Source organism: Eptatretus burgeri, chromosome 10, assembly GCF_056783735.1.
Source record: "Eptatretus burgeri isolate ZD-2024b chromosome 10, Ebu_testis_v1, whole genome shotgun sequence".
Lineage (NCBI taxonomy): Eukaryota > Metazoa > Chordata > Myxini > Myxiniformes > Myxinidae > Eptatretus > Eptatretus burgeri.
Window position 1 is genome coordinate 55,820,777 of NC_140970.1, and position 24,782 is coordinate 55,845,558.

Genomic DNA, 24,782 nt, shown 5'->3' on the forward strand with positions numbered 1-24,782 from the left:
TGTATATATATATATATATATATATTTATATATCTATGTATGTATATGTATATATATGTATATGTATATATATATATATATATATGTATATCTATATATATGTATATATATATATATATATAAATATATATATATGTATATATATATATATATATATATATATATATATATATATATATATATATATATATATATATATATATATTGTTGCGGATTCGCGCCCGCCGGCGTGCGAACGGCCACGTAACTCGAATCGCGGCACGTCGCCCACCGGACGGACAATCCCGTCGTGACCCTCTCGGACTAACGCCGGGAACTAGTCACGGGTGGGCCTTTCGGCCTCACCACGATCGTGCCAATCGGCCCCCCGCGTGGGATAGGGTTGCTCGCCAAATTCGACCTACCTAAGTACCCACACGGAGGGTAGACCGGGCGATCGCACCTCGCCGCAGGTCGACTTCGGACACAGGCCACTTTAAGCGGCCCGTTCCGTACTATCGGGATAACCGAGCGGTGTTATCGTCAACCTGGACGGTTCGATTAATTATCGGGTGTTTTAGCCCACGACCAACCCTTTACGTGAAGTAAGATGGAGATTCAATAAAGGAAAAGACGAAGCAAAACGGGAAAACAGTTCAACATAAAGCACATTTATTTCGCGGCAAACGGAAAGCACGCATATACAATTATACACCAAAAGCAAATGTAAAAGAAGAAGAAGAAACACACAATAATGCACAAAAAAGCAAATGCAAAAGCAAAACACAATGCAGATCTACCACTGACTACCGAGCACATGGCAACACTTATACAGTTTTACTTCACAGACGGCGCCGACAACACATATACTCAAAGCAAAAGAAAAGGACCACCCTCAAGGATGATGGGGGCAGACGGGCCTGGGGCCGAGACCGCGTCGGGCCGACCTGTCTGATGATGAGCCGCAAAATGGCGGTGGCGCCCCGACTCCGCGGGCCTCGCGGACAGTGTCTGGAATGGGGTGGGAACGGGGCCCCCTTCTCGCACTATCTCAGCGCGGGGGGAAACAGGAGGGGGTTGTTGATGCTCGGGGGAAGGAGGATATCTCCCTGGCTCGGGTCCCGCGACGAGCGTCTCCACCACGACCTTGGTCGCGTTGCCGGCCTCTCCTCTCTGCAGCTCCCCGACTCTGACACGAGCACCCCCTCGACTGCCTTCGCCGCCGCCACCTCTCCAACTCTCCACAGCTCCGTCCAACTGCCTTCTCCGACTCCTCTCTTGACTGGCTCTTCCCAACTCAACTCCGAACTGCACTTGACTGACTCAACTACGAGCGAACGCGGCCCTTAATAGCCCCCGTGGCTTCGCTCCTCCACCTTCGACCCTTTACCTCTGGCTGGCTCCCCATTGGACAGAAGAAAAGTGGGCGTGAATGCTTTTTGATCCGCGAATCTGCATATAGCGACCACACTCCGACGCACCTGGAGGCGGGGCCAAATCGCCCCACGCTCGCCGATAGGACGGAACAGAAGTGGGCGTGAGTCGTTTTTGATCCGATTGCTTCGGAAAGGCTGGTGCCTCTGCACCCGCTGCTCGGTGCGCGCCCTGCACGAGTCCAGTATCGATGCCCACAAGCGGCGCGGGAATGGTGGTGATGCGTAGGTTGCGAGGGCGTGTTGTGACGGTAAAGGTCGTGGCTGTTGTTGTGAAGCGGCGTTGCGGTTGGTGGTTGTTGTGTGATGGCTGTTGAGACGTGGTTGGTGGTGGTAGTAATGGTAGTAATGGCGGCTGGTCCAAAATAAAGATAGTAAAAGAAAAACGGCTATCTAGAGGGGTCGCAGCCCGAATGAATGACATTTATTCCCTCTAAACAACGGGTTTGGGCCTAACTACACATATACTTACAGAGATATCTCACCTAAGGGACCTGAATGGTGGTTTGCGAATTTCGTCAACCACAACACTACCCGCTCCCCTTTTTACAGACTCGTCCCGAGTCGTCTAATTTTCGTGTGCCATCATGTGTAGTTTTCCCCTAGTACATTTTACCTACGGATCCCTGAGTGCGACATTCATGGTATTCGTGTCCCCAAAATAAATAACCTGAGGGCTGAGTAACTACCGAAACAAACTCACTCACACGGACGACTTAAATAAAATTGCCGGCGCTAAGACAGACATGCCGGGGGCGCACTCATATTTACAGTACATCTTAACCTTAATTTACAAACTTTACACTAAACCATGGCCCAGGATCAATGAACTCTGCAAAAAGTAAGCAGTTAGCAGGGAGCCAGGCTGCTCGCATGCAGTCTCTGACTCAACAATGCAGGTGACAGGGAACGTGGCCGGCTGCTCACACGCAGTCCAAGGCCTTCCCTTTTGAACTGAACGCAGTGAACCACAACGGTGCATGGGCTGCACAAACGCAGTCTCCGTGCCAGCTCAAGTGGCACACGCAATGAATACAACGAATGGATGGATGGATGAATGGATGGACGCAAACACGGTGCACGGGCCGCCACTGCAGGCCCGTGTTGTAGCTGCCAACAGGGCAGTTCTCGCCGCTTGCAAACTGTTGCCTTGATCCTGGCGCACATGGCAATGAACAGGGGGGGGGGGCAAAGCAAAAATTGAACGGGGCTGGTGAACAGGGGCAGTGGGCATGGCATGGCAAAGGTGATCAGGCAAACACAGCCCGCAGAAGAAGGCCGCTGCAGGCAAACACAGCCGGCAGACGAACTGGCCGGCACAGGCCTTGCAGAAAACAGCTGCAGACGATCCGGCCGGCGCAGGCCTTGCAGCACAGCAGCTGCAGACAATCCAGCCGGCACAGGCCTTGCAGCAAAACAACAGCTGCCGATGAAGTTGGCCGGCCTCTGCCTTGCAGCAACGCAGCCAGCAGATGAAGCTGGCCAGCCTTTGCCGTTCAGTGGAGGTTGGTGGAGGGAGTGCGGTGGTGCTGGCCACTCGGAAGGCGGGCTCGGACCTACCCTACGGTCTCCCTCCCAACCTATCGCCTTTGCCTGTCATTGTCTATACCCACTCCCTTAATTTGTCAAACCCCAATTTAGCCCCAACTTTTTTTTTTTTTTTTTACTTCCCCACTATAAACCGTCCCCTAACCCCCTTTACTGTCCTTGTTCGGCTAACCTATCCTGTCACCTAGCCTACTCCCAACCCCTACGTTCCCTTCCCGGAGGGGAATAAGGGAGAGCTAGCGTCCTGTGTCGAGGCCCAACGAAGCCTCAGGATGGCCTCCCCAGAGTTCAGCGATCTTAACACAAAGTGGGTCCAGCGGCCCACAACGAGAGCGAAGGGATGGATGGTGCGGAGGGGTACACTTCCTATCTACCCTAACCATTAACCTGTTAAACTACCCCGGGGCTTTCAACAAGCGCCTCGCGCTTAAGCTATTGGTTCTAACAACCCAGATTCCCGTCGCCTGTGTTGGTGTCCTCACAATTTCGGGCCTCGCCCCCCAATTTTCTCTCCGTGCCCTCACACGGTCTCATGGCTGGGACACGTGGCTCCCTTTGGCAGGCACGACCCTCTGCCGAATCTCCCGCTATGGCACCCCCGGCACTACACTGCCTCCGAGCCTACCAGCTCCCTAACACCGGGGAGTGCCCCCCATGGCACCTCCCCTGAAATGCACACGTGGCAGGCTGGCTTCCCAGGCCCCTTTCCGAGGGTCACCCGTGCCCACAACACTGCCCACGCGGCTAATGGCGCCCCGGGCCCCCGCACCAAGCAGGCGCACCCGTGCCCACTACGCTATCCCGGCCCCCCATGGGCCCTTGGCCTACTACGGCCGACTAGCCTGGTGCCCGGGGTACCCACTCAGCGATACTCACCTTTCGCCACCACGCTCCCAGCCTGTCAACAGGGCTCCTGCACCTCTCCAAACGGGTTTTGAGCCTACATTCACACCAACAACAAAACGACCTCCATTTTGTAAATTTGACTAACCCCCTAACTCACTCTACACTGACCCCGGGGTCCCTTGGGTGGGAGTCACTCCTCCCCCCAATCACTCATCGCAACATGCATTCCCCATTCACTCCACACACACAGACCCGCTGGCCTCACTCACTCAACATGTCTTCACCTCATAACTCACCAACAACTCTTCAACACACTCACCGCTGAACTCTGCCATCCTTCTAACTACCTCCCCTAACTAACTCGTGCTCCCACGTCGTCCCTTAAACTACAGCACGTTCCTTTTAACACTACGTAGCTAAGCTACGTCCCCACTACACATTCACTGTCTGTCACTGTTCTCGAATGTCCCAAAAATTATTTACCCAACCTAAATCTCGCTATAATCCCTCTAACTAATCCATTCCACGGACTCCATGAGGACTTACCCCTGCCCATGAAGTCGGTCTAGCTAAGCTAACCCTTCCCCCTAACTAGTTTCCATCCTGTGCCCTGGCAAGGGGGTCTTCCACCCCTTGCCCGGGAATCCTGTGCACCCGAAAGTGAGGCTTGCTTTTTTTTTTTTTTTTTTCCATGCGCAGCACCAGCGCGGCAATTCACAGCTCGCGCACTTTGCACCTGCCCGTGACGTCATGCAGCTGCACGTGTACCTCGTCCCTCCTTGGACGGTACCATCCGGCAGGGATACCCCTCCTGCCAGATTCCAACCCCACGTGCAGCCATGGCGTCACCGTGCGCATAAAAAAAACACAAGCCCCACGTCTCGAGGGGTTCCCCACGCGAACACATGTGCTTTGCCCGTTGGAGCTTAACACACACGCCCGCGTGGAGAACCCATCCGGTCCAAATCCGTAATCCTGCCTAAACTTTGTCCGTCCGCGGGATCGGCAAATCCACCGCTGGCGTTTCCGGACCGGGACTTCACTCTCGCAAGCGAGCACGTGGGGGCCTCGTGCGTTGCACAGCACGGACCTCGTGCTCGCTGCTGGGTGAACCCGGCATGGTCCCCGAAACAACTGCAGCCGCTACTCGGCTTTCTTTCCTCTCATGTCGCCGTCGTCGCCATTCGACCCACGCACACCTGCGTGTTACGACGCTCACACTCCACACCATTAAACTCACACCGGGAGACGCGGCTGCATGTTCACACATGCCGACCGACATCTCCCTTACACACAGCGACCTTGCACACGCTGTCTCTCTCACACTCGGCCGCTCACTCACGCATGCCATTACCCTTGCACACGTGGCTCCACTCACTCATGCCATTTCCCTCACACAAACCATTCTACTCACACACGTGGGGGCACTCATCCGCGGTGCCTCACTCATACACCGAGCCTCACTCACACACGCGGGGGCACTCATCCGTGGTGCCTCACTCATACACCGTGCCTCACTCACACACGCGGGGGCACTCAACCGCGGTGTCTCATCCACACACGGCGTGCTGGGAAGCACACACTCCGGCACACTCGCCACCACACCACTCACACACGGGGTCGCTTCCACACACGGGGACGCACTCACACCTTGCACCACACACACCGGGACAACCACACTGGGGATTCGTGTCCCCACAAGGGTCTCCGGGGCCTCTATACCCCCCAAGCTCTCCGTGCACCTGTCCACAGCACTCGTCCCCTCGACCTCGCAAAGCACGACCGAACTCACCTGGTCGTGACTCGCCTCAAGGGGGCATACTCCCTCCCCTCGTTCCTGTAGGAGGCCATCCCGCTGCTCGCACCGGGCCTCCACCCAGTCCACCAGCTCACCCCATTGTCCTCCACTACCTCCGTGTGTGTGTGTGCGTCTCTTACCCCGTCTTCATCGTGTAGTCTTCCCTCTATCGTTCCCATCTCCCGTGTCTCTGCCAACTCAGTCACATCTTCACCCTTTACCTCCCTTGTCTCAACTATTATTTCCGTCTCTTCCCTTGTTATCTCCCTCGTGCACGTCTCCGTCACCCCAATTAGTTTGTCCCTCTCGGTTACCGTCACTTTTTCCGTCACGACCCTCGCCCAACACGTCCCCCGAATTATTTTTTCACCCGCCTCCACCGCGGGCCCGACAGCCGTTGCACTCCCTCCCAGCTCGTTCGCTCCCACACGTGGCGTCGCCATTTTGAGCTCCCCGGTTACTGCCTTCATGCCCGCCTGCAGGCTTTGGCCCATGTTCCGCGTCTCACCCCGCAACCCTTTCATTTCTTCCTTCATGTTTGTTTCCATTTCGTTCATTTGCTGTGTATTCGCATCCATTTTCGTTTTCACTTCGTTCATTTTTGTATCCATTTTCCTCATCAATGCCTCAAACATTTCCATCGTCCGATCCATGGGCGAATTCGCACGTGGGGGCCGTTTGTCCGCCACCCCAGCCACTGCGCCCATTTCGAACTCTGGGTTCAGTTGGGGGAGTTCGTGTTCCTGCACAACCAACATTTCCTGCACGGGGTTTTCATCCTGGACCATGGATTCTACATTACTACACATATACATTTCTAATACCCCCGGCTCCCGCTCGCCTTGAGATGCCATCTTATTTCTCGTAAAGGGTTAATTTGAATCACTCGTAATTTGGAGGGAATCGGGGGTCGCTCCTCTCACCCCTGGACCGATTCCCGTGAATTTAGCTGGAGACAGGAGAGCCCGTTTTCCCGTTCTCCGATACCAGTGCCGCGAGGAGGGCGATGAGTTTATATCGCACGACCTGACACCAGTGTTGCGGATTCGCGCCCGCCGGCGTGCGAACGGCCACGTAACTCGAATCGCGGCACGTCGCCCACCGGACGGACAATCCCGTCGTGACCCTCTCGGACTAACGCCGGGAACTAGTCACGGGTGGGCCTTTCGGCCTCACCACGATCGTGCCAATCGGCCCCCCGCGTGGGATAGGGTTGCTCACCAAATTCGACCTACCTAAGTACCCACACGGAGGGTAGACCGGGCGATCGCACCTCGCCGCAGGTCGACTTCGGACACGGGCCACTTTAAGCGGCCCGTTCCGTACTATCGGGATAACCGAGCGGTGTTATCGTCAACTTGGACGGTTCGATTAATTATCGGGCGTTTTAGCCCACGACCAACCCTTTACGTGAAGTAAGATGGAGATTCAATAAAGAAAAAGACGAAGCGAAACGGGAAAGCAGTTCAACATAAAGCAAATTTATTTCGCGGCAAACGGAAAGCACACATATACAATTATACACCAAAAGCAAATGTAAAAGAAGAAGAAGAAACACACAATAATGCACAAAAAGCAAATGTAAAAGCAAAACACAATGCAGATCTACCACTGACTACCGAGCACACGGCAACACTTGTACAGTTTTACTTCACAGACGGCGCCGACAACACATATACTCAAAGCAAAAGAAAAGGACCACCCTCAAGGATGATGGGGGCAGACGGGCCTGGGGCCGAGACCACGTCGGGCCTACCTGTCTGATGATGAGCCGCAAAATGGCGGTGGCGCCCCGACTCCGCGGGCCTCGCAGACAGTGTCTGGAATGGGGTGGGAACGGGGCCCCTTCTCGCACTATCTCAGCGCGGGGGGAAACAGGAGGGGGTTGTTGATGCTCGGGGGAAGGAGGATATCTCCCGAGCTCGGGTCCCGCGACGAGCATCTCCACCACGACCTCGGTCGCGTTGCCGGCCTCTCCTCTCCGCAGCTCCCCGACTCTGACACGAGCACCCTCTCGACTGCCTTCGCCGCCGCCACCTCTCCAACTCTCCACAGCTCCGTCCAACTGCCTTCTCCGACTCCTCTCTTGACTGGCCCTTCCCAACTCAACTCCGAACTGCACTTGACTGACTCAACTATGAGCGAACGCGGCCCTTTATAGCCCCCGTGGCTTCGCTCCTCCACCTTCGACCCTTTACCTCTGGCTGGCTCCACATTGGACAGAAGAAAAGTGGGCGTGAATGCTTTTTGATCCGCGAATCTGCATATAGCGACCACACTCCGACGCACCTGGAGGCGGGGCCAAATCGCCCCACGCTCGCCGATAGGACGGAACAGAAGTGGGCGTGAGTCGTTTTTGATCCGATTGCTTCGGAAAGGCTGGTGCCTCTGCACCCGCTGCTCGGTGCGCGCCCTGCACGAGTCCAGTATCGGTGCCCACAAGCGGCGCGGGAATGGTGGTGATGCGATGGTTGCGAGGGCGAGTTGTGACGGTAAAGGTCGTGGCTGTTGTTGTGAAGCGGCGTTGCGGTTGGTGGTTGTTGTGTGATGGCTGTTGAGACGTGGTTGGTGGTTGTAGTAATGGTAGTAATGGCGGCTGGTCCAAAATAAAGATAGTAAAAGAAAAACGGCTATCTAGAGGGGTCGCAGCCCGAATGAATGACATTTATTCCCTCTAAACAACGGGTTTGGGCCTAACTACACATATACTTACAGAGATATCTCACCTAAGGGACCTGAATGGTGGTTTGCGAATTTCGTCAACCACAACAATATATATATATATATATATATATATATATATATATATATATATATATATATATATATATATATATATATATATGTGTGTGTGTGTGTGTGTGTGTGTGTGTGTGTGTGTGTTTGTGTGTGTGTGTTTGTGTGTGTGTGTGTGTGTGTGTGTGTGTGTGTGTGTATGTATGTATGTATGTATGTATGTGTGTATATATATATACACAGACAGAAAAAAATGTTATGTTTTATGAACACACACACACACACACACACACACACACACACACACACACACACACACACACACACACACACACACACACACACACACACACACACACACACACACACACTGACATTTATTACTATTGATATATCACTCCACATTATGTTATTACTGTACATTAGAACACAATTATGGGCTTATCACTTCACCATCATAGACAGTTTGGAGGTCTCTCTGTCTGCTACCACCTCCTTTCTGGTCTTGCATCCTCTGCTCTTTCCATGCTTATTCTCCCTTCCCCCCTCCCACACACACGCACATGTTTCTGCAGGGCATGCATGGTCCACCATCAACCCCCTTCTCATGAAACTGCCTAAATCTAGGATCACTGTTGACCTCCACTCATTTGTTCCTCTTTTGCTCACATTTTCTCTCATGTGGTGGAACAAACCTCAACATTCTCTTCAGTCTCATTCTCCCCTTCCAGTTCAATCTCATTCTTCCCTCCAGGTCTTCAAGACAGCTGTTCAGCACCATCTCATCATCCCCAATACAAAACCGTTAACCCCTCCCCACCCCAATCCCTCCTTCCAGATTTCCAGTTTCCCTCCTGAGAATTTCCTTCTGTATCCACCTTATCCACCCCTTGCATCCTCTTGTGTGTCCCCCCTCCCCCATCATTCCTCCCCACACCTATTGTATGTCCAAGTTCTGCCTCTCTCCTTCCCTTCAACCCTGCTGTTGGTGTCCCCCCCTCCCCCTCTCTCTGCTGTTTCTTATGTCCTCTTGTCTTCTGATCAATTCTCAGTGTACTAGTCTCAGTGTAAACTGAGATCAATTCTCAGTGTACTGATCAGTGTACTAGTCCTAGCTCTTCCACAAGCCCCGACTTTGCATCCAAAAAACAAACAAACAATTAATTTGATATTGAACTTGGGATCTCTGCATCATGGGCCATATGAAAACTTTAAACAGTCCAACACCTGTCAGCATAATTTAAGCTGGAAAGTATGTAACTGGCACACACTACTCCAAGCTGCACTTGCTCACATCCTTGGGTAAGTGTTCTGCTGTGATGACAAAGTTTTGCATTTTACTTTCTAATTTTATTCTGGATTTCTTTTAAGTTTCCAACAGAATTGAAAGGCCAGTGCAGAAGGCACCAGGTGTATCTCACATGGCAAATTCAGGTTGGCAAGGACACTCATCACAGCCCCATGGATACCTGAACACCAGTTCATCCACACCCTGTACACCCCCTGTCCAGGTTTGTGCACCAATACTTTGTCCAGAATCTCTAACCAAGCATTGTACCTCATCTCTCTGTGTTTGAACGTCTAAGACAAATGCTTTCTGTGATGTAAGATGAGGTGTATGAAAAGTATGGCCAATCACCATAGGGTTCTTAAAACCTCCTTAGCATTTCTGTCTGGCCAGGATATGTTGCAACCTGTGGTGATGTCACACAGCCTGCCTTGTTGCACTTTTTCCACCTTATTTTGTTTGGGCATAAATGTTGGAGTCAGTCATTTTTGCAGTAATTTAAGAGATAATGCAGGTGAAAGGGGTTTTATGTTTTTTTTTTTTTTAATCCATTTGTCAATCTATTCCTAGGTTGGACCGCCCATCTCGAACTTGACCGGCTCTTTCACAGCTCTTGGCCTGCAGGACAGAGGAGTGAGTTCAGGGGCTCCAGGACGTACAAAGTATTCGGGACCAGTAAATTTGCTGCAGGAAGGAAGTGTTGCCCCACAGGAGCCTGTAGAACTGCCTCAGGTGGCTCTTTCACACCATCTTCGCAAGTTAAACTGCAACCCAGAGTAAGCATTTCCTCGTTGAACAGTCATCCCCTTCTTTTTCAATCGGAATAAGTTTAAAAAGGCGTGGGGAAGAATTTTACAATTTCCTACCATGTGGCTTGGTCTTATTAAATAGTGACGCTGCACTGTCTTGATTGGTTAAACAATATAAATTTTAAAATGTCAACAAACACCTGGAGAGAATTGAAAATAGCTAAGTTTCCACAAAAAGTTGGGGCTTAAAGTTGTACTAAGGAATTAGTATTACGTACTTTTGTGGAAATGACTCCTGGGTGTTAACATTACTTGGTAAAATTTAGTTCGCTCCTTAGTAAATTTAATAGAATAAGTGTAAAGGAAGTAATTTATAATATTTGATATGCGTTGCTGTATGCATGGGTGAAACTCCTTCCATATATTATGGAAATCCATATTTTTGTAATGACCCATACAGAGGTTTCCGTTTATTCGTCATCAGAAAAGCATGTCGTTATTATCGGGAATTGAGGTGCTATTCTGATATGCTGATTCGTTTATTGACCCATTTCATCCCGATGGGGTGCAATGCCAACACCTCATGACCAGCGATTATATGAATTACTCCCGTGGTCGTTTTTTATTTTTTACAAGGTATTTTTGCAGAAGTTAGGCAGGTACAAAAGCTTGCAAGCAGGTTACCGTGATCAGATGTCCACCAGGCAGGAGAACGTTTGGCTGTCGGTAAATACAGAAATGGCAATCATTGTTGGATCTTCCATTGCTGATCCCTCCGATATGAACCTCACGGAAAACGCCGAGGTGCTTCTTTACATCGCATGAAGTCAAGACTCCATTCTGCTGCACACAAATACAAAACTTGATGATGTCTGTTAGTCGTGATTTAGTTTGTTACCACATCGATATAAAACCAATAAATCTCAATAAGGAACCTTGATGCAGGAGGCCATTTGGCCCATCATGCCTGTGCTGCACCACCACCACATTAAAGAAGTAAAAAAGAAATAAAATGTCATAGCCCCCATTGTTTTAGTAATTTTCCTTTTTGGAGTTAAGGGGTGTTGTTATGTAGTCTACTTTTATTTATGTACAACTAAAATGGCTGCCAGTCTACCAGTCGGCTATCTTTGATCAGATCACAAAATAAAGTGAGGGACAAGTGTATGGCATCATTTACTGTGCTTTTTCCAAGTTTCAACGAAATCGGACCATGCATGTCAGAGAAATGGTTGGGGACACGTTTAAGTAACAAAATGGCCACCAGTTGGCCATCTTGGATCTGATATCGAAAAAAAAATGATGTGCACATGTAAGCCACATTTAAGCCAGTGGGGATGAGAAAAGTGTGACAGGCACAGGCTTGAGTGTTCTATATTGCAAATAATATCAATCTTTTTAAACTCATTTGATTATTACGACTTCTAAATTTTCCTCATACATGTGGCATGGTGTGTGTTCACTGACTCCTGCTGGAGGGGGTGGTTAGAATTATGAATTCTATTGATTTCTTTTGAGCATGGTTTCTTAACCTTTTTAGTATTGTTTCCCCCTTTGAAATTGCCGAATAATGATATTTCCCCCCACCACATTATCAACACTAAATTAATAAAATTAAAAAAATTTATTACAAAAATTATTCCAATAAATATTTTCATAAAAATATTGATACACAATATATTGCATAGCATGAACAGTCTGAAATTATTTTAACATTAGCATTACTAAAATCTGTCGTGTTGACTGTCGTAGTTCGATATTTTCTTTTATAGTGTTGCCAAATAAGCACATTCATTTTCAGTGAATTTTTGTTCCGCTAATTTTTCATCGCTTGGGAAGCGTATTCGGACGACTTATTCAATGCAATAAATAGTTTGAAAATTGTTCAACCAAAAAAACAATTTCCTCCCTGAAATCCGAAAATTTCCCTCCAGGGGGAAATTTTCCCCAGGTTAAGAATTACTGCTTTAGAGAGAACATTACTACTTTTAACCACCCTTGGGGGATTTGCCATTAAAGCCACGCCGAAATGGTTTCTCACGCAATGTTTATTGGAAGATAACAGTTTATTTACTTTATGATAAGAATGCACGGACGTCAAAAACTGAGAATCCCAGGACAAAAGAAAGATAGACGGACATGAAAACAGGCTGAGAAATAAATAAATGAAGTAAACTCGTGATCAGATGCAACAAAAAACGCACTTGATACAACAAATATAATCTAATCAAAATGGCCATGAGCGCACAACAGAGGGTGCCAGGCGAGGTGTTTGGGGCAGATTATGACATTAACGAGTCGAGTATCTGCCAAGTAAAGAAATGCACAGAAAACGTAATGGGATCGTGAATGCTTTCGTTTACACTGGTTTTATGTCCTCACCTTTGCAAATACATCTTTATGTTCCTTTTAGCATTTTGACAGGCTGTCGGCGCTAGTATAGGCTGGAAAATCCGCGACCGCCACCCCGACCATCAGAAACCCTGGACTGTCATGGCCAAAACTATTGGCACCCTTGCACTTTTTTCAAATAACTCTTAATTTTCTTTAAAAATAACTTGAAATTGACAAAAGTATTTTGTCTCCACAATTCTTTATTTCACTGTTAATATTACAGAACCTTTGTTTTTTATTCAGAACTTAACATATCCTTTTAAATCAGAAAATAAAAAGAAATGACATTGACAAAATTATGGACACTCCATACTTGATATTTGGTAGCACAGCCTTTGGACAAAAAACTGCAGTCAAGCACTTCCTATGGCCATGAATGAGCTTCCTACACCTCTCTACTGGCACTTTGGCCCACTCTTCTTGTGCAAACTGCTCCAGTTCTCCCAGATTTGAAGGGTGCCTTCTCCCAACTGATGTTTTCAGATCTCCCCACAGGTGTTCAATGGGATTTAGATCTGGACTCATTCCTGTCCACTTCAGAACAGTACAGTGTTTGTCTTGAACCATTTCTGGGTGCTTTTTGAAGTGTGTTTGGGGTCATTGTCCTGCTGCAAAACCCATGACCTTCGACGGAGGCCCAGCTCTCTGACACTGGGTTGATCATTGCACTCCAAAATGCCTTGGTAATCTCCTGATTTCATGAAGGCATCCATGATGATGCACACATTTCACATTTCACATTTCACATGATGCACACATGATTTCATGATGCACACATTCAAGGCATCCAGTGCCAGAGGCAAAACACCAACCCCAAAACATCACTGAACCTCCTCAATGTTTGACTGTAGGGAAGGTGTTCTTTTCTTTGAAGGCTTCATTTATTTTTCTGGAAACAGAGATGATATGCTTCACCAATAAGCTCTAATTTGGTCTCGTCTGTCCACAAGATATTCTCCCAGAAGGATTTTGGCTTGTTCAGGTGTGTTTTGGAAAACTCCATTCGGGCTTTCTTTTTTCTCTCTCTCAGCAGTGGGGTCCTCCTGGGTCTCCTACCATAGAACCTCCTTTCATTGAGTTGGCAACGGATAGCGTGAGCTGAAACTGTCGTACCTAGTGTCTGAAGGTCAGCTTGAATATGTTTGGCGGTTGATCGAGGTGCTTTAATTTCAACAATTTTCTGGAAGAAATGGTGCATTATTGAAAAAAGTGCAAGGGTGCCAATATTTTTGGTCATGATAGTAGGTGAGGTCAGGGAAGGGCCACCCTATATGCATTCCCTGTGATTGTGATTGGGCTCCCAGACTGGGCAAATTAGATCGATGATGAGTGAGAGGGGAGGGGCCTGGTGTGTCATTGGTGATGCACTAGTCTGAGACAATAAAAGTCTGGGGCAACGGGTTACTTTGAACAGGTGTACCACGCTGACCCACCAGCTGTTGAGTTCGATATCAGGGGTGTTACTTATCCCTATGGCTGACGCTTCAATTAACTGTGAACCACCTTCATTTGAGGAAACAGGCTGTGGTGAACTGGTTGAAATGGGGTAACGCTCCTGGGATTTGTGGCATCCATGCTGAATATCTTAAGGCTGGTGGAAATGCTGTACTCATGTCATTGCCTGCAGTTCTGTGCTCTGCCTGGAACACAGGCATCCTCCTAACTGACTGGAAGACAGGCCTTGTTGTCCCTCTCTTTAAAGGGCAGTATGATCGACAGGACTGCAACTACTGAGGGGTCACGCTGCTCGTAGTGCCTGGCAAGCACTTTGCTCAGATAATTCTTAATAGGGTTCGCCACCATCTGCTTGAGCACCAGCGCCCAGAGCAGTCAGGCTTTACATCAAAGAGGTCAACGATTGACTGTATCCTTGCTCTTTGGATCCTCCCCGAATGCATACAAGAGTTTCGGCAGGGGCTGCTCGCAGCCTATGTTGATCTCTGTAAAGCATTCGTTTCAGTGAATTGGGATGCCCTCTGGAGGATTCTCTGTTTTCTTGGAGTGCCACTAAAACTGATCAATCTGATTTCTGAACTATACTCTGGTACTGAGAATGCTGTGAGATGTGGTGGTTCCATCTCTGACTTATTTACAGTTGTTACTGGAGTTTGTCAGGGGTGTGTATTTCCCCCCCCTACACTTTTCAGTGCTTCTATGTACTGGATTCTGGGGAGGATATTGGAGAGATCAAGCTGCGGTGTGTCGTTTAGGAATGTCAGGATCTCTGACCTTGATTTTGCAGATGATTCAGTCATCTTTGTAGAGATGCTAGATACCCTGATGGGGGCCCTCGAGGTGCTGAATCAGAAGTTGGAGCCACTAATATTACGGGTTTCCTGGGTAAAAACTAAGAATCAGGTTTTCAGTGACCATCTTGGATGCTGCAATATAGTCTGTACCTGTTTGTGCTGAGGAGGTTCAGGTCATGGAGAGATTCACTTACCTTGGCAGTGATATTCATATCTCCACATGTTGTGATCCTTGGGTGTGGCACTGTTGGTACTTATGCAAGAGGACTAAAGTCTGAGTCTTCAGGTCCTTGGTCCTTCCAGTCTTGCCATGCAGATGTGAGACTTGGACTCTGACAAAGAATCGGACAAGGAGACGTAACTCCTTCGGGACCAGGTGGTCTCTTCAGAGAATCCTTGACTATCGCTGGTCAGACTTTGTGTCTAACGAGCGTTTGCTAAGACAGACTCCGATGAGATTTGTTACTTGTATAGTCCATGAACATCAGCTGTGCCTATATGGACATGTGACACGTTTTCCTGACACTAATCCTGCGCATCAGATTCTCCCAGCGAGGAAGCCTCATGAGTGAAGGAGGCCAACGAGCCGACCATGTGCCCATGGTTTCAGCAGGTTGATCGGCATCTCAATGAGATGGGGATGGACCAGGCATATGCCTCGGTGATGGCGCGATGTAAGCCCCTGGAGTACCGGCGGAAAATGGATGCAGTGTTGCGCCGCTCTAGTGCATGCTCCCATACCTGACCTGAACATGCAGAGGGAGGAGTCATCTGAAAGCAGCCTGGAGAAAGCTGTGCTTTTTGCTCACCCTGCACGTGCTGGATTCATCGGCTCAGTCATTAGACAAGACGGATGTTCTCCCTGCCTGAGCAAGCCGGGACTTGCCTTCAAGTCCAACTGTATTGTCACGGGTGTATGGGTATTTCCTCTATCTTCTCTACTGTGGTGTTTACGTGGACCCAGATAAAGTATAGATAATTAAGGAATCCTGTTTGTTCGTTGGTCCAATGATGCAAATATCCGGAAGTGGGTTCAGGGATATATTTCCATTTACAGTTGTTGCTTCTTTGTATTCTCATCCGCATGTGCCATGGTTGATCATTAAATCCACTTGGTCTCGGTGTGAACTCGGGTCGTTGTGGTCACTCTGTAATTAATGAAAATCCGTTGAGGACCAATTGGTTATGGCTATTAATGCCGCAAATCCAGACTGTACCATGCATCTCATTGGCTCATTTGGCTGTTTGAGACGAGGTATGCGGTACCAATTAGCGTAATGCTTGGCTGATTCGACAGTCCCACCGGTACGGTATCAGTGGAAAAAGCCCCACGATCGGGTACAGGATGGCCAACCCAGCTGGCTGTTCCTGTTGCATTGAAGTGACCCACCAGATTCATACTGCCCAATGAACGAATCCACGTGGCTACAAAAGTGTCAATATTTAATTAGTTAGAACTATAAATATTTGATTTACGAAATTAATGATGATGGAAGGGAAGTGAATCTTTTTGAAATGGCACTGCTTTGTATGAAGTGTAGTTTTTGGCTCAAAGCGGATGACTCTCTTAGATTTTCTGGACTTTAAAGCTCTGAACATTATAGGCATCTCTTTCTAATGAGACTGGATCACAAGTTCTGTTTCTCTCACATCACATCATAGGCAGGCTGTGGCCTTTTTGTCTTTTACTGTTACTCCTTCAGTGTAGCTCTCTCAGCCCTCTGATCCTCCGCAGCAGCTCCAAGATGCACGTGTTCATTCAGTAACCCCCTCCTGGTTAAACTTACAAAATCCAGACTGACTTAACACTTCAACTCTCTGTTCCTCTCTTCTTGTATCTGTGGAGCTGGCTATTGCACTCTTCCCTCCAGGCCTTTGAGCAGGCTGTCCCTCACCGTGTCGTGTCACTGTCCCCTTACTCCCTCTCTCTCCTCCCCTCTCTTTCTCCTCCCCTCCCTCTCTCCTTTTCCTGTTCGGTAATTCTCTTGTTTATTATGTCCAACCCCCATCCAAAGCCATAGTCTTTTCTACACCTGTTAAACCACCCCCACCCTCCCAAAATTTTGCTTATTTATCCATATTGTCCACCTTTGTATTTTCCCATAACCCTCATCGTTTCCTGCATCCCTTGTTTGTCCGTCTTCCTTCTCCCTCCACCTTGCTGTTCTCAAGTATCACATTTTAACCTGATATGACCTCTGACCTTTGACCTCTTGATGGCAAAAATCTAATCAGTTCATCTTTGCATCATAATATACTGAAAACAAGTTTGGTCAAAATTCCATCACTGTTTCCCAAGTTAGTGTGGTAACAGAATTTTTACCTTACAGCACCTCTGACCTGTGACTTTTGACCTCTTGCCCCCATAATCTAATCGGTTAGATATTGCATCATGATACATAAATGTACCAAGTTTGACTTTGATCCCTTCAGCTGTTCTTAAGTTATCGCGGTAACGAAAACCTAACACGGATGGGCAGACAGACAGCTGCCCCGGCAACTGAAAAACAATGCCTGCAGTGACTTTGGTGGCAGAGGCATAAAACCTCCAACTACTGGGTATACTTGTATGCGGGTTATATGGTATTTCATCATACGTATGGCACGTGACGTAACCACAGGGGCCAAGTTAAATTTCAAGGAGATACAAAAAGAGGCAGTTATTTTTGTAAGTAAGTTTAATTATAACATAATCTTTTTGTAAGTTTAATTAAAGTATCTTTAATTAGTTCTTTCACATATTTTACCGACACATGTGTATCTAATGCCAAAGTTATTGAAGGTGCTGGTAAATTGTCTTTTGTGAAGCTGACAAAATCCTCATCTTCTGTGTCACTGTGAAACAGCTGAAGCAGTTCGGAGTTGCCAAATGTGTGCCTGTTGCAATCCATATTGCATTCACTATCGTCCTCTTCTTCTCTAGAAATCAGCCCACTTTTTCGTCAAATTTCAGTTTGAATTTGGCCATGAAACTTTCATGTTTTCTCTTATTTGTATTGACAGCAGACATGTACATCAGGGACTTGTAATGGTATGGAGAATTTTGTGGAATGATATAAAATTCAACAGCCTGCAGGGTGTATATATATATATATATATATATATATATATATATATATATATATATATATATATATATATATATATATATATATATATATATATATATATATATATATATATATATATATATATATATATATATATTGTTGCGGTGCCGGATACCGAGACACCAGCTTGTCACTCGGGGATTAATCCCCGGTTGTCCTCAGTAGAGCCGGACCTGGGGCCACCGCTCACAATTAATGTTGCGCTATGGTGGGTTGTTTTAAAACCACAAATGCCACCCAGTCAACCACGAGTTCCAGTGTCCGCCGTCTAATTATTCTGTTTAACGAGAGGTCACGTGGTTACCTGAGCGGGGAGCGTGCCCTCGGCAGAGCACCAATATTATCTGATTACATTTTAATTAGGGCGGCCGAGCGTTTTAACCGCTGGTGTGTGCCGACGATTTTTTTGGTCAAATCTGTGATAATTACCTCCCAGTCTATCTCAGTTCAAACAATGCTCGACCAATAGAAGGAAAGGACCACCACAGACAGGTTGGAAATCGACAAATAATTTATTAATAACAAAATAAATAAATAAAAAGAACTTTTTATTTGCTGAGGTAAATAAAGAATTTCAAAGCAAAATCAATTAAAATGCCAGGAAAGAGACAAAGAGCAGATGCTTAAGGCCCGGTCACACCTTGACGTTTTAGCCAACGTATGCCGATTTTTGAATTTTTTTTCTAAAACGCTGGCACACGTTGAATACGTTATGGGTAAGTTTTGATAACATTGAGAGCACGCTGAAAAACACTGCCATACGTCGTTGTACGCTGGCTTTAAACGTTGTACTTTTTGGTTGTCCTGAAATTTTTTCATGCTTGAAATTTCACGACGTATGCCGGCGTATGACTCACACGTTCCGCTACGCTGGCCACAAGTTGTATGCACGGTCTGCGATCGTTGACAGACATCAACACATGCTACTTGTAAGTTAATCATAAGTTGAGACACGCCGAGGTAATGTTTAGCGTACCCGAAACTTATTTCTAACCTATGATTAACGTGTTGTTGGCACGTTACGCGATCGTTGCCACACATTGACAGACGTTACTTTTAAGTTACTCATAGGCTGAAAGACGCCGGTATAATGGATCGTCCTTGCGTCAGCGTCCACGGCCACGGCCAGGACACTTATTTGCAGCATTCTTCAAACTTTTCTTCGGCATGACGAGGATGTTCACACTTCGATGTCTAGCTTGGCTATGATTCCAATTGTCCATCGGCAGCGTCTATTTAAAATAGTCGAGTTTGAGCGTTTTAACACGTTCAGAAGAAACGCTTCAAATTTCAAAACCCCAGCGTCAAAAAACAAAGGCGAGTGACAGCAATTTAAATCGTTCATTGTAAACAATGAAAATAGCTGAGTGGTACCGTTTAAAAGTCGTTGAGTGTAAAAAAAAAATCCAATTGTTGAGCGCAAGCGTCTACTTTCAACAGTGGAGATGCAGCCATTTAAATCGTTGAGTGGCAGCCTATGAATAGCAAACCCCACGTCACCGGCAAAGATAAACTGCCGCACGATATGGATAAGTTAGGCTATCGTTGGGCATAGTTTGTGAACGCCGGCTTCACGATAATTATTCGTTGGTATATCGTATCTATAAGTAATCAAAGCGCTCTATGCACATTATTAGTTCATTGTGAATTTGTCCAACCCGTTATGAATAGACCTAAATCGTAAAAACAAGCTAGAGCTCATTGTTGAAAAAGCCCCATGAAAAATTAGCCGCGAAGAACTTCGAACAATGGTGAAAAGATGGCTCCTACCCGTGGACACGCGGACGCAAGGACGATCCATCATAACCCACACCCTCCCCCTCACACTCACCTACTACTGCCAACATGAACAAACTACTACTGATACTGATACTGTTACTGCTGACATGGACATCGACTCAAAAAGGACTCGAAAACACTGTTGGGTCCCCCTTTTATGAGCAGCATTTTTATATACCAATTCCCAAAACCGCTGGGAACACGTCTTTATATGGCAGTTGAAAGCTAGAAACACGTTCATTTATTTTTTTTGTCGACCGGAAGACGTCATTGGAATACTTCTACATACGTTGATGTGTGTTGGGACTACGTAAAGAATTGGTTCAAAGCACGTCAAACATAAGTTAGAAATAAGTTTCGCGTAAAAAGACATTACCGCGACGTGTTTCGACTTATGAGTAGCTTGTAAGTAGCGTTTGTGGACGTGTGTAAGCGTCCACATATCGTGTGTAAAACTTATCCCCATCGCATGCGGAACGTGTGTCATACGCCGAGTACGTCCAAAAATTTTGAACATGTTTAAAATTTCTTGACGTACTCTGCTTACTACGACGTATGATAGCGTACTTTAGCGTTCTACTCACGTATACCAAACTTACTCATACCGTATTTGACGTGCCCCAACGTTTTAGACACATTTTTCTTAGGTCGGCATACGCTGGCAAGATCGCCAAGGTGTGACCGCGATGTTGACACTTCCATTTCTACGGCAGTTATGATTCGAATCGTTGTGCGTCAGCCTTTTAATAGGCTACGTCACGACATCGTCGGCGATGCGTGCAACGCGCTATGCCTAAGTTAGACTATTGTTGGGCATCGGTTGTGTAGGCCGACAACAGGTTCAGCATTCGTTGGTATAACTTATCTATAACACAACGAAAAGTTCTGTATCCGTTACCAATGCGTTATACATTAGACCAAGTCGCTATGAATACGTCCGAATCTTTTAAAAAAACATCAAAAGTTCAACGTAAGCCAGCGTTTTACATACATTTTAATACGTTGCCATCGCTGGCTAAAACGTCAAGGTGTGACCGGGCCTTTATCGGGGAAGTGGGGGAGGGGGGGGTCGACTTGCTTACAGCTAAGCACAGACATGGGTACCACCTAACCGGTCATTCAGGGGGAGGAGGGGGAAGAATCGTCTCGCTCACCAGAGAGTCGACCGTGAGGCGAAAACGTTCTGAAATGCATGTGCGTGTGTCATGTCCGTCGCCTAGACCAGCACTGTCGCACAGCTTCTCGTGGAGCAGCCTTGAACGGCAGTCAAAGTCTGGTGGGCACCGAGATGGTTCGTCGCGGGTTTCGACCCTGGTGTCCGATGATGAATGACCCGTGCCTCACCCGTTGGCGGCTTTGTTCACACCTTCACGCACACCACACGCTCGCTTGCCGAAGCTCTGGGCAGGACGAACCCTCTCGCTGTTGGCACTGGCCAGACACTCACACGCGCGCTTCCTTCTCTTTTGCACGCCTACACCCACTTCTTGCTCGCTTCTCTCTTATACCTCTTTTGTTCACGCTTTTTTATTATCTTCAGAACGTATCGCTTTCGCCTTTTCCTCTCCTTCTCAACGTATCTCCTCACAGAACATCTTTTTATATCTTCGGCGCATCTCCACGGGGTGCCGTCTGCCCCTAAGCTCACCCCACTGGGGCACGGTTACCATGACGAACCGTGCGCTCTCAAAAAACGTGGGCGTTGGAGCTCACGAAAGATCGCCGCTTAGGAAATATAAGGGTGGGCCCCAGAGCTCGTAAAAGATATTTGCTGAGGAAATATAAGGGCGGGCTTCAGAGCTCGGAAAAGATATTTGTAAACGTGTCTGTCGTAAACAAAAAAAATGAAGAAAGTTTCCCATAAGAGAGGGGATCTATCCTTTACCCTTCTCAACGCATCACATATAAGAACCCATTAGACATGGGGATGAGGCTAATCTGAACATGCATTTAAGGAAATAACTGTCTGAGGACCTGGATGTGTGGATGCATTCATCAGACCGGATTCTAAAATCCGTAACACTACCCCTTTCCCAATCCCAGACTCATCCCGAGTCGTCCAACAGCTGGTGACATCGGTTCAAAATTAAAAAAAAAAAAAAATTACAACATTGCAATTAGCACTACCGTGTGACATGCAGGCGAAGTTACCCCCTACCTAGTACGTTTTAAATCTACTCTTCAGTGTGTGCGACAATTTAAACTAGATATGTCCCACCTTCTGCATTGGGAACTACCTAACTGACTCACACAGACAACCTTATGCTACACCGAAATTGCCGGAATTTTTGAAACTACAACACATGGGCTTTAATAATTGACACAACTATACAACTATGTACATACAATTTCTGATCCAGGACCTGTAGAAATTCGAAAGAAAAATTGTGGAGAGGGGGAGGAGAACACCTGCCGATTCTTGCCACCTTCATGCTCTTCACCAGCTCACCTAACAAAATAAACTGGCAGGCCAGTGACCGGCATACAGGCCATAAACGTTGTGGCCTTCCAAACAAAAATGACCAAGAAGCAGCAACAATAATTGAGCCACTTCCTCCACAGAGCTGCGTTCGTGCAGTTCATGGCCATGGTGATACGTGGCAGAAGAAGTGAAGCAAACTGGCATGAGCCTGGAATGTGGCTGGTAGAAAGGGGCTGCAACAATGGGGCAGTCCATAAGTGTGGTGGCATGCTGCTTCAGCAAATGCAGTTCAACAAAATAAAACAAACAAAACGACCATGTCAACTGGAACGGTGTCACCTGGTATTAGGCTGCAGCGAGTAGCAATCCACAGAACAGGTGTGGGTGGAACACAGGCCATGGAGCAAACGGTGAAGTGAGGTGAGTGACACCCTGATGCAGAACAGGTGATCCAGCAAGGCGAGCGATGCCTTGATGCAGAACAGGTGATGGTCCTGGGGCAGTGGCGAGGAAAAGCGAAAGAGAAAGGCAAACAGCAACAGCACGAAAAAAAAAGGTTATCCAGGTAATGCCAAACACCAGGTCCGACCAACATGGTCAGCCAGTCCCTGGTGTGCACATACCTGGGGCAGTGGCGGTGGTGCCAGGAGAGAGAGCTCGAGGTTGGCCCTACTCGTCCGCACCCATCCGTCTTTCACATATACACTCCCCTAGCCCCCCTCTTTTTACAATTCGTCGCTACTTCTCGTCTCCTATATACTACTATCCCCATTGCCAAATTCGTACCCAATCCCCCCAAGGTTCCTTGGAAAGAAGGAGCCGAACTACATGCAATCCTACACTTACATCGTGACAAATCTCGTTCTCGGGGTCTCCTGGCCCCCTCCTGGTGGAGGAGCAACTGGGGTCTCCTGGCAGAGGCCGAGGCCCCGCCCCGTAAAGGTTGGCCGGAGGACCCTGTCCAATCAGAGGCAGACAGCGAGGTGCGTTTTCGCCAATGGCCCTCCCCGTGGAGAGAGGCCAATGAAATCTCCGAGACTCTCTGTAAAAGAGGGGTCCAGTCGAGTTTGCTTTCACGGTGGCTGTAACAGGTTGAGTTTGCTTTCACGGTGGCTTTAACGGGTTGAGTTTGCTTTCACGGTGGCTTTAACGGGTTGAGTTTGCTTTCACGGTGGCTGTAACGGGTCGAGTTTGCTTTCATGGTGGCTGTAACGGATCGAGTTTGCTTTCACGGTGACTGTAAGCAGTCAGTTTTGTTTCACGGTGGCTGTACGGGGTTCTGGAGTTTCACGGTGGCTGTACGGGGTTCTGGAGTTTCACAGTGGCTGTAACGGGTCGAGTTTGCTTTCACGGTGGCTGTAAGCAGTCAGTTTTGTTTCGCGGTGGCTGCGACGAGGAGTTTTAAGGAAGGACAGAGCAACCCTGACCTCCCTCCGTGGACCCCGATTGTTCACCACCCGAGCTCCGCCACGAACCACGAGTCCCTATGTGCGACTGGGGACCGGACCAACGACCTTTGTCAGGTGCCGCATCACGGAGCATGCCCTTCCTCTGACGGTCAGGTACACCACCGGACTCTGACCCCCAGCTTGTCTCTCTCCACGGCTGTGAGGGTCCAATAAAGACTTTGGGTTTCTTTTCATTTTGAGTGTGTGTTTCTGCGTGTGGGCCCATCTTGTAAGTAGATCTGAATAAGTGTTTTTGCTCATTGTAAAAATTCCTTCTTGCATATTCGCGTTAAGTCTTGCCTTTGTCTTTTTACTGTAAATAACCATTTGTCGAAATATTCCCAGTCCATTTCTGTCACTTCTTGAATTGGTCCAGCATGGTTCGGATTTGAATTTAGGCGGGGTTTTATCCCCGATAACACTGAACAACAAAAATTTTTTACTGGAGATGTGTAAAGTGATTTAGACTAATTTGGGTACGCTGATTTCAAAAATCATAACCGTTTTGCTGTATCACGTCAGGATTTTCAGTAACAGAAATATTCCCATTGCCTAGAAGTCAGGATTTCAATGAAATTTACAAAAATTCATTTATTCATTTATTTCATCATGAATGCTTCAAAATTATAGAAATTACAGAAAACTCCACTAGAATGTAATTAAAAATGCTTTAGGCATTTGGCCTAAAGCATACGCGCCTCCATGAGTGAAATCTCTTGGTGGAATCGCTCGCCGTGCTCGTCCGAGACTGCTCCCAAGTTGTCAGGGAAGAAGTTCAGGTGCTGGTGGAGAAAATGGATTTTCAGGGACATCCTGGAGCCAAGTTTCCTGAAGGACTCCAGCAGCTGCTGCACTATTTCTTCATAGTTGTCCACGTGCTCGTTCCCCAAGAAGTTGTCCGTCACAGCTTTGAAGCTCCTCCACGCTGCCAGCTCTTTGGGGTTTAGAGTTGTCGGAAAAGTTTCGTCCTTCATAATCTGTCGGATTTGCAGTCCAACAAAGA

General features: G+C 47.5%; 1 protein-coding gene across 4 annotated transcripts in view; it reads left to right on the forward strand.

Moving 5' to 3' along the window:
• Positions 1–24,782, forward strand: part of SEC24B (SEC24 homolog B, COPII component) — a 159,857-nt gene that overhangs the window by 62,199 nt on the left and 72,876 nt on the right. For all 4 annotated transcript variants that reach the window (XM_085898464.1, XM_085898462.1, XM_085898463.1 and 1 more), the window contains 2 exons: positions 9,712–9,851; positions 10,199–10,404. In XM_085898464.1, the coding sequence (XP_085754590.1) occupies positions 9,712–9,851; positions 10,199–10,404 (346 nt within the window). The remainder of the gene's footprint in view (positions 1–9,711; positions 9,852–10,198; positions 10,405–24,782) is intronic.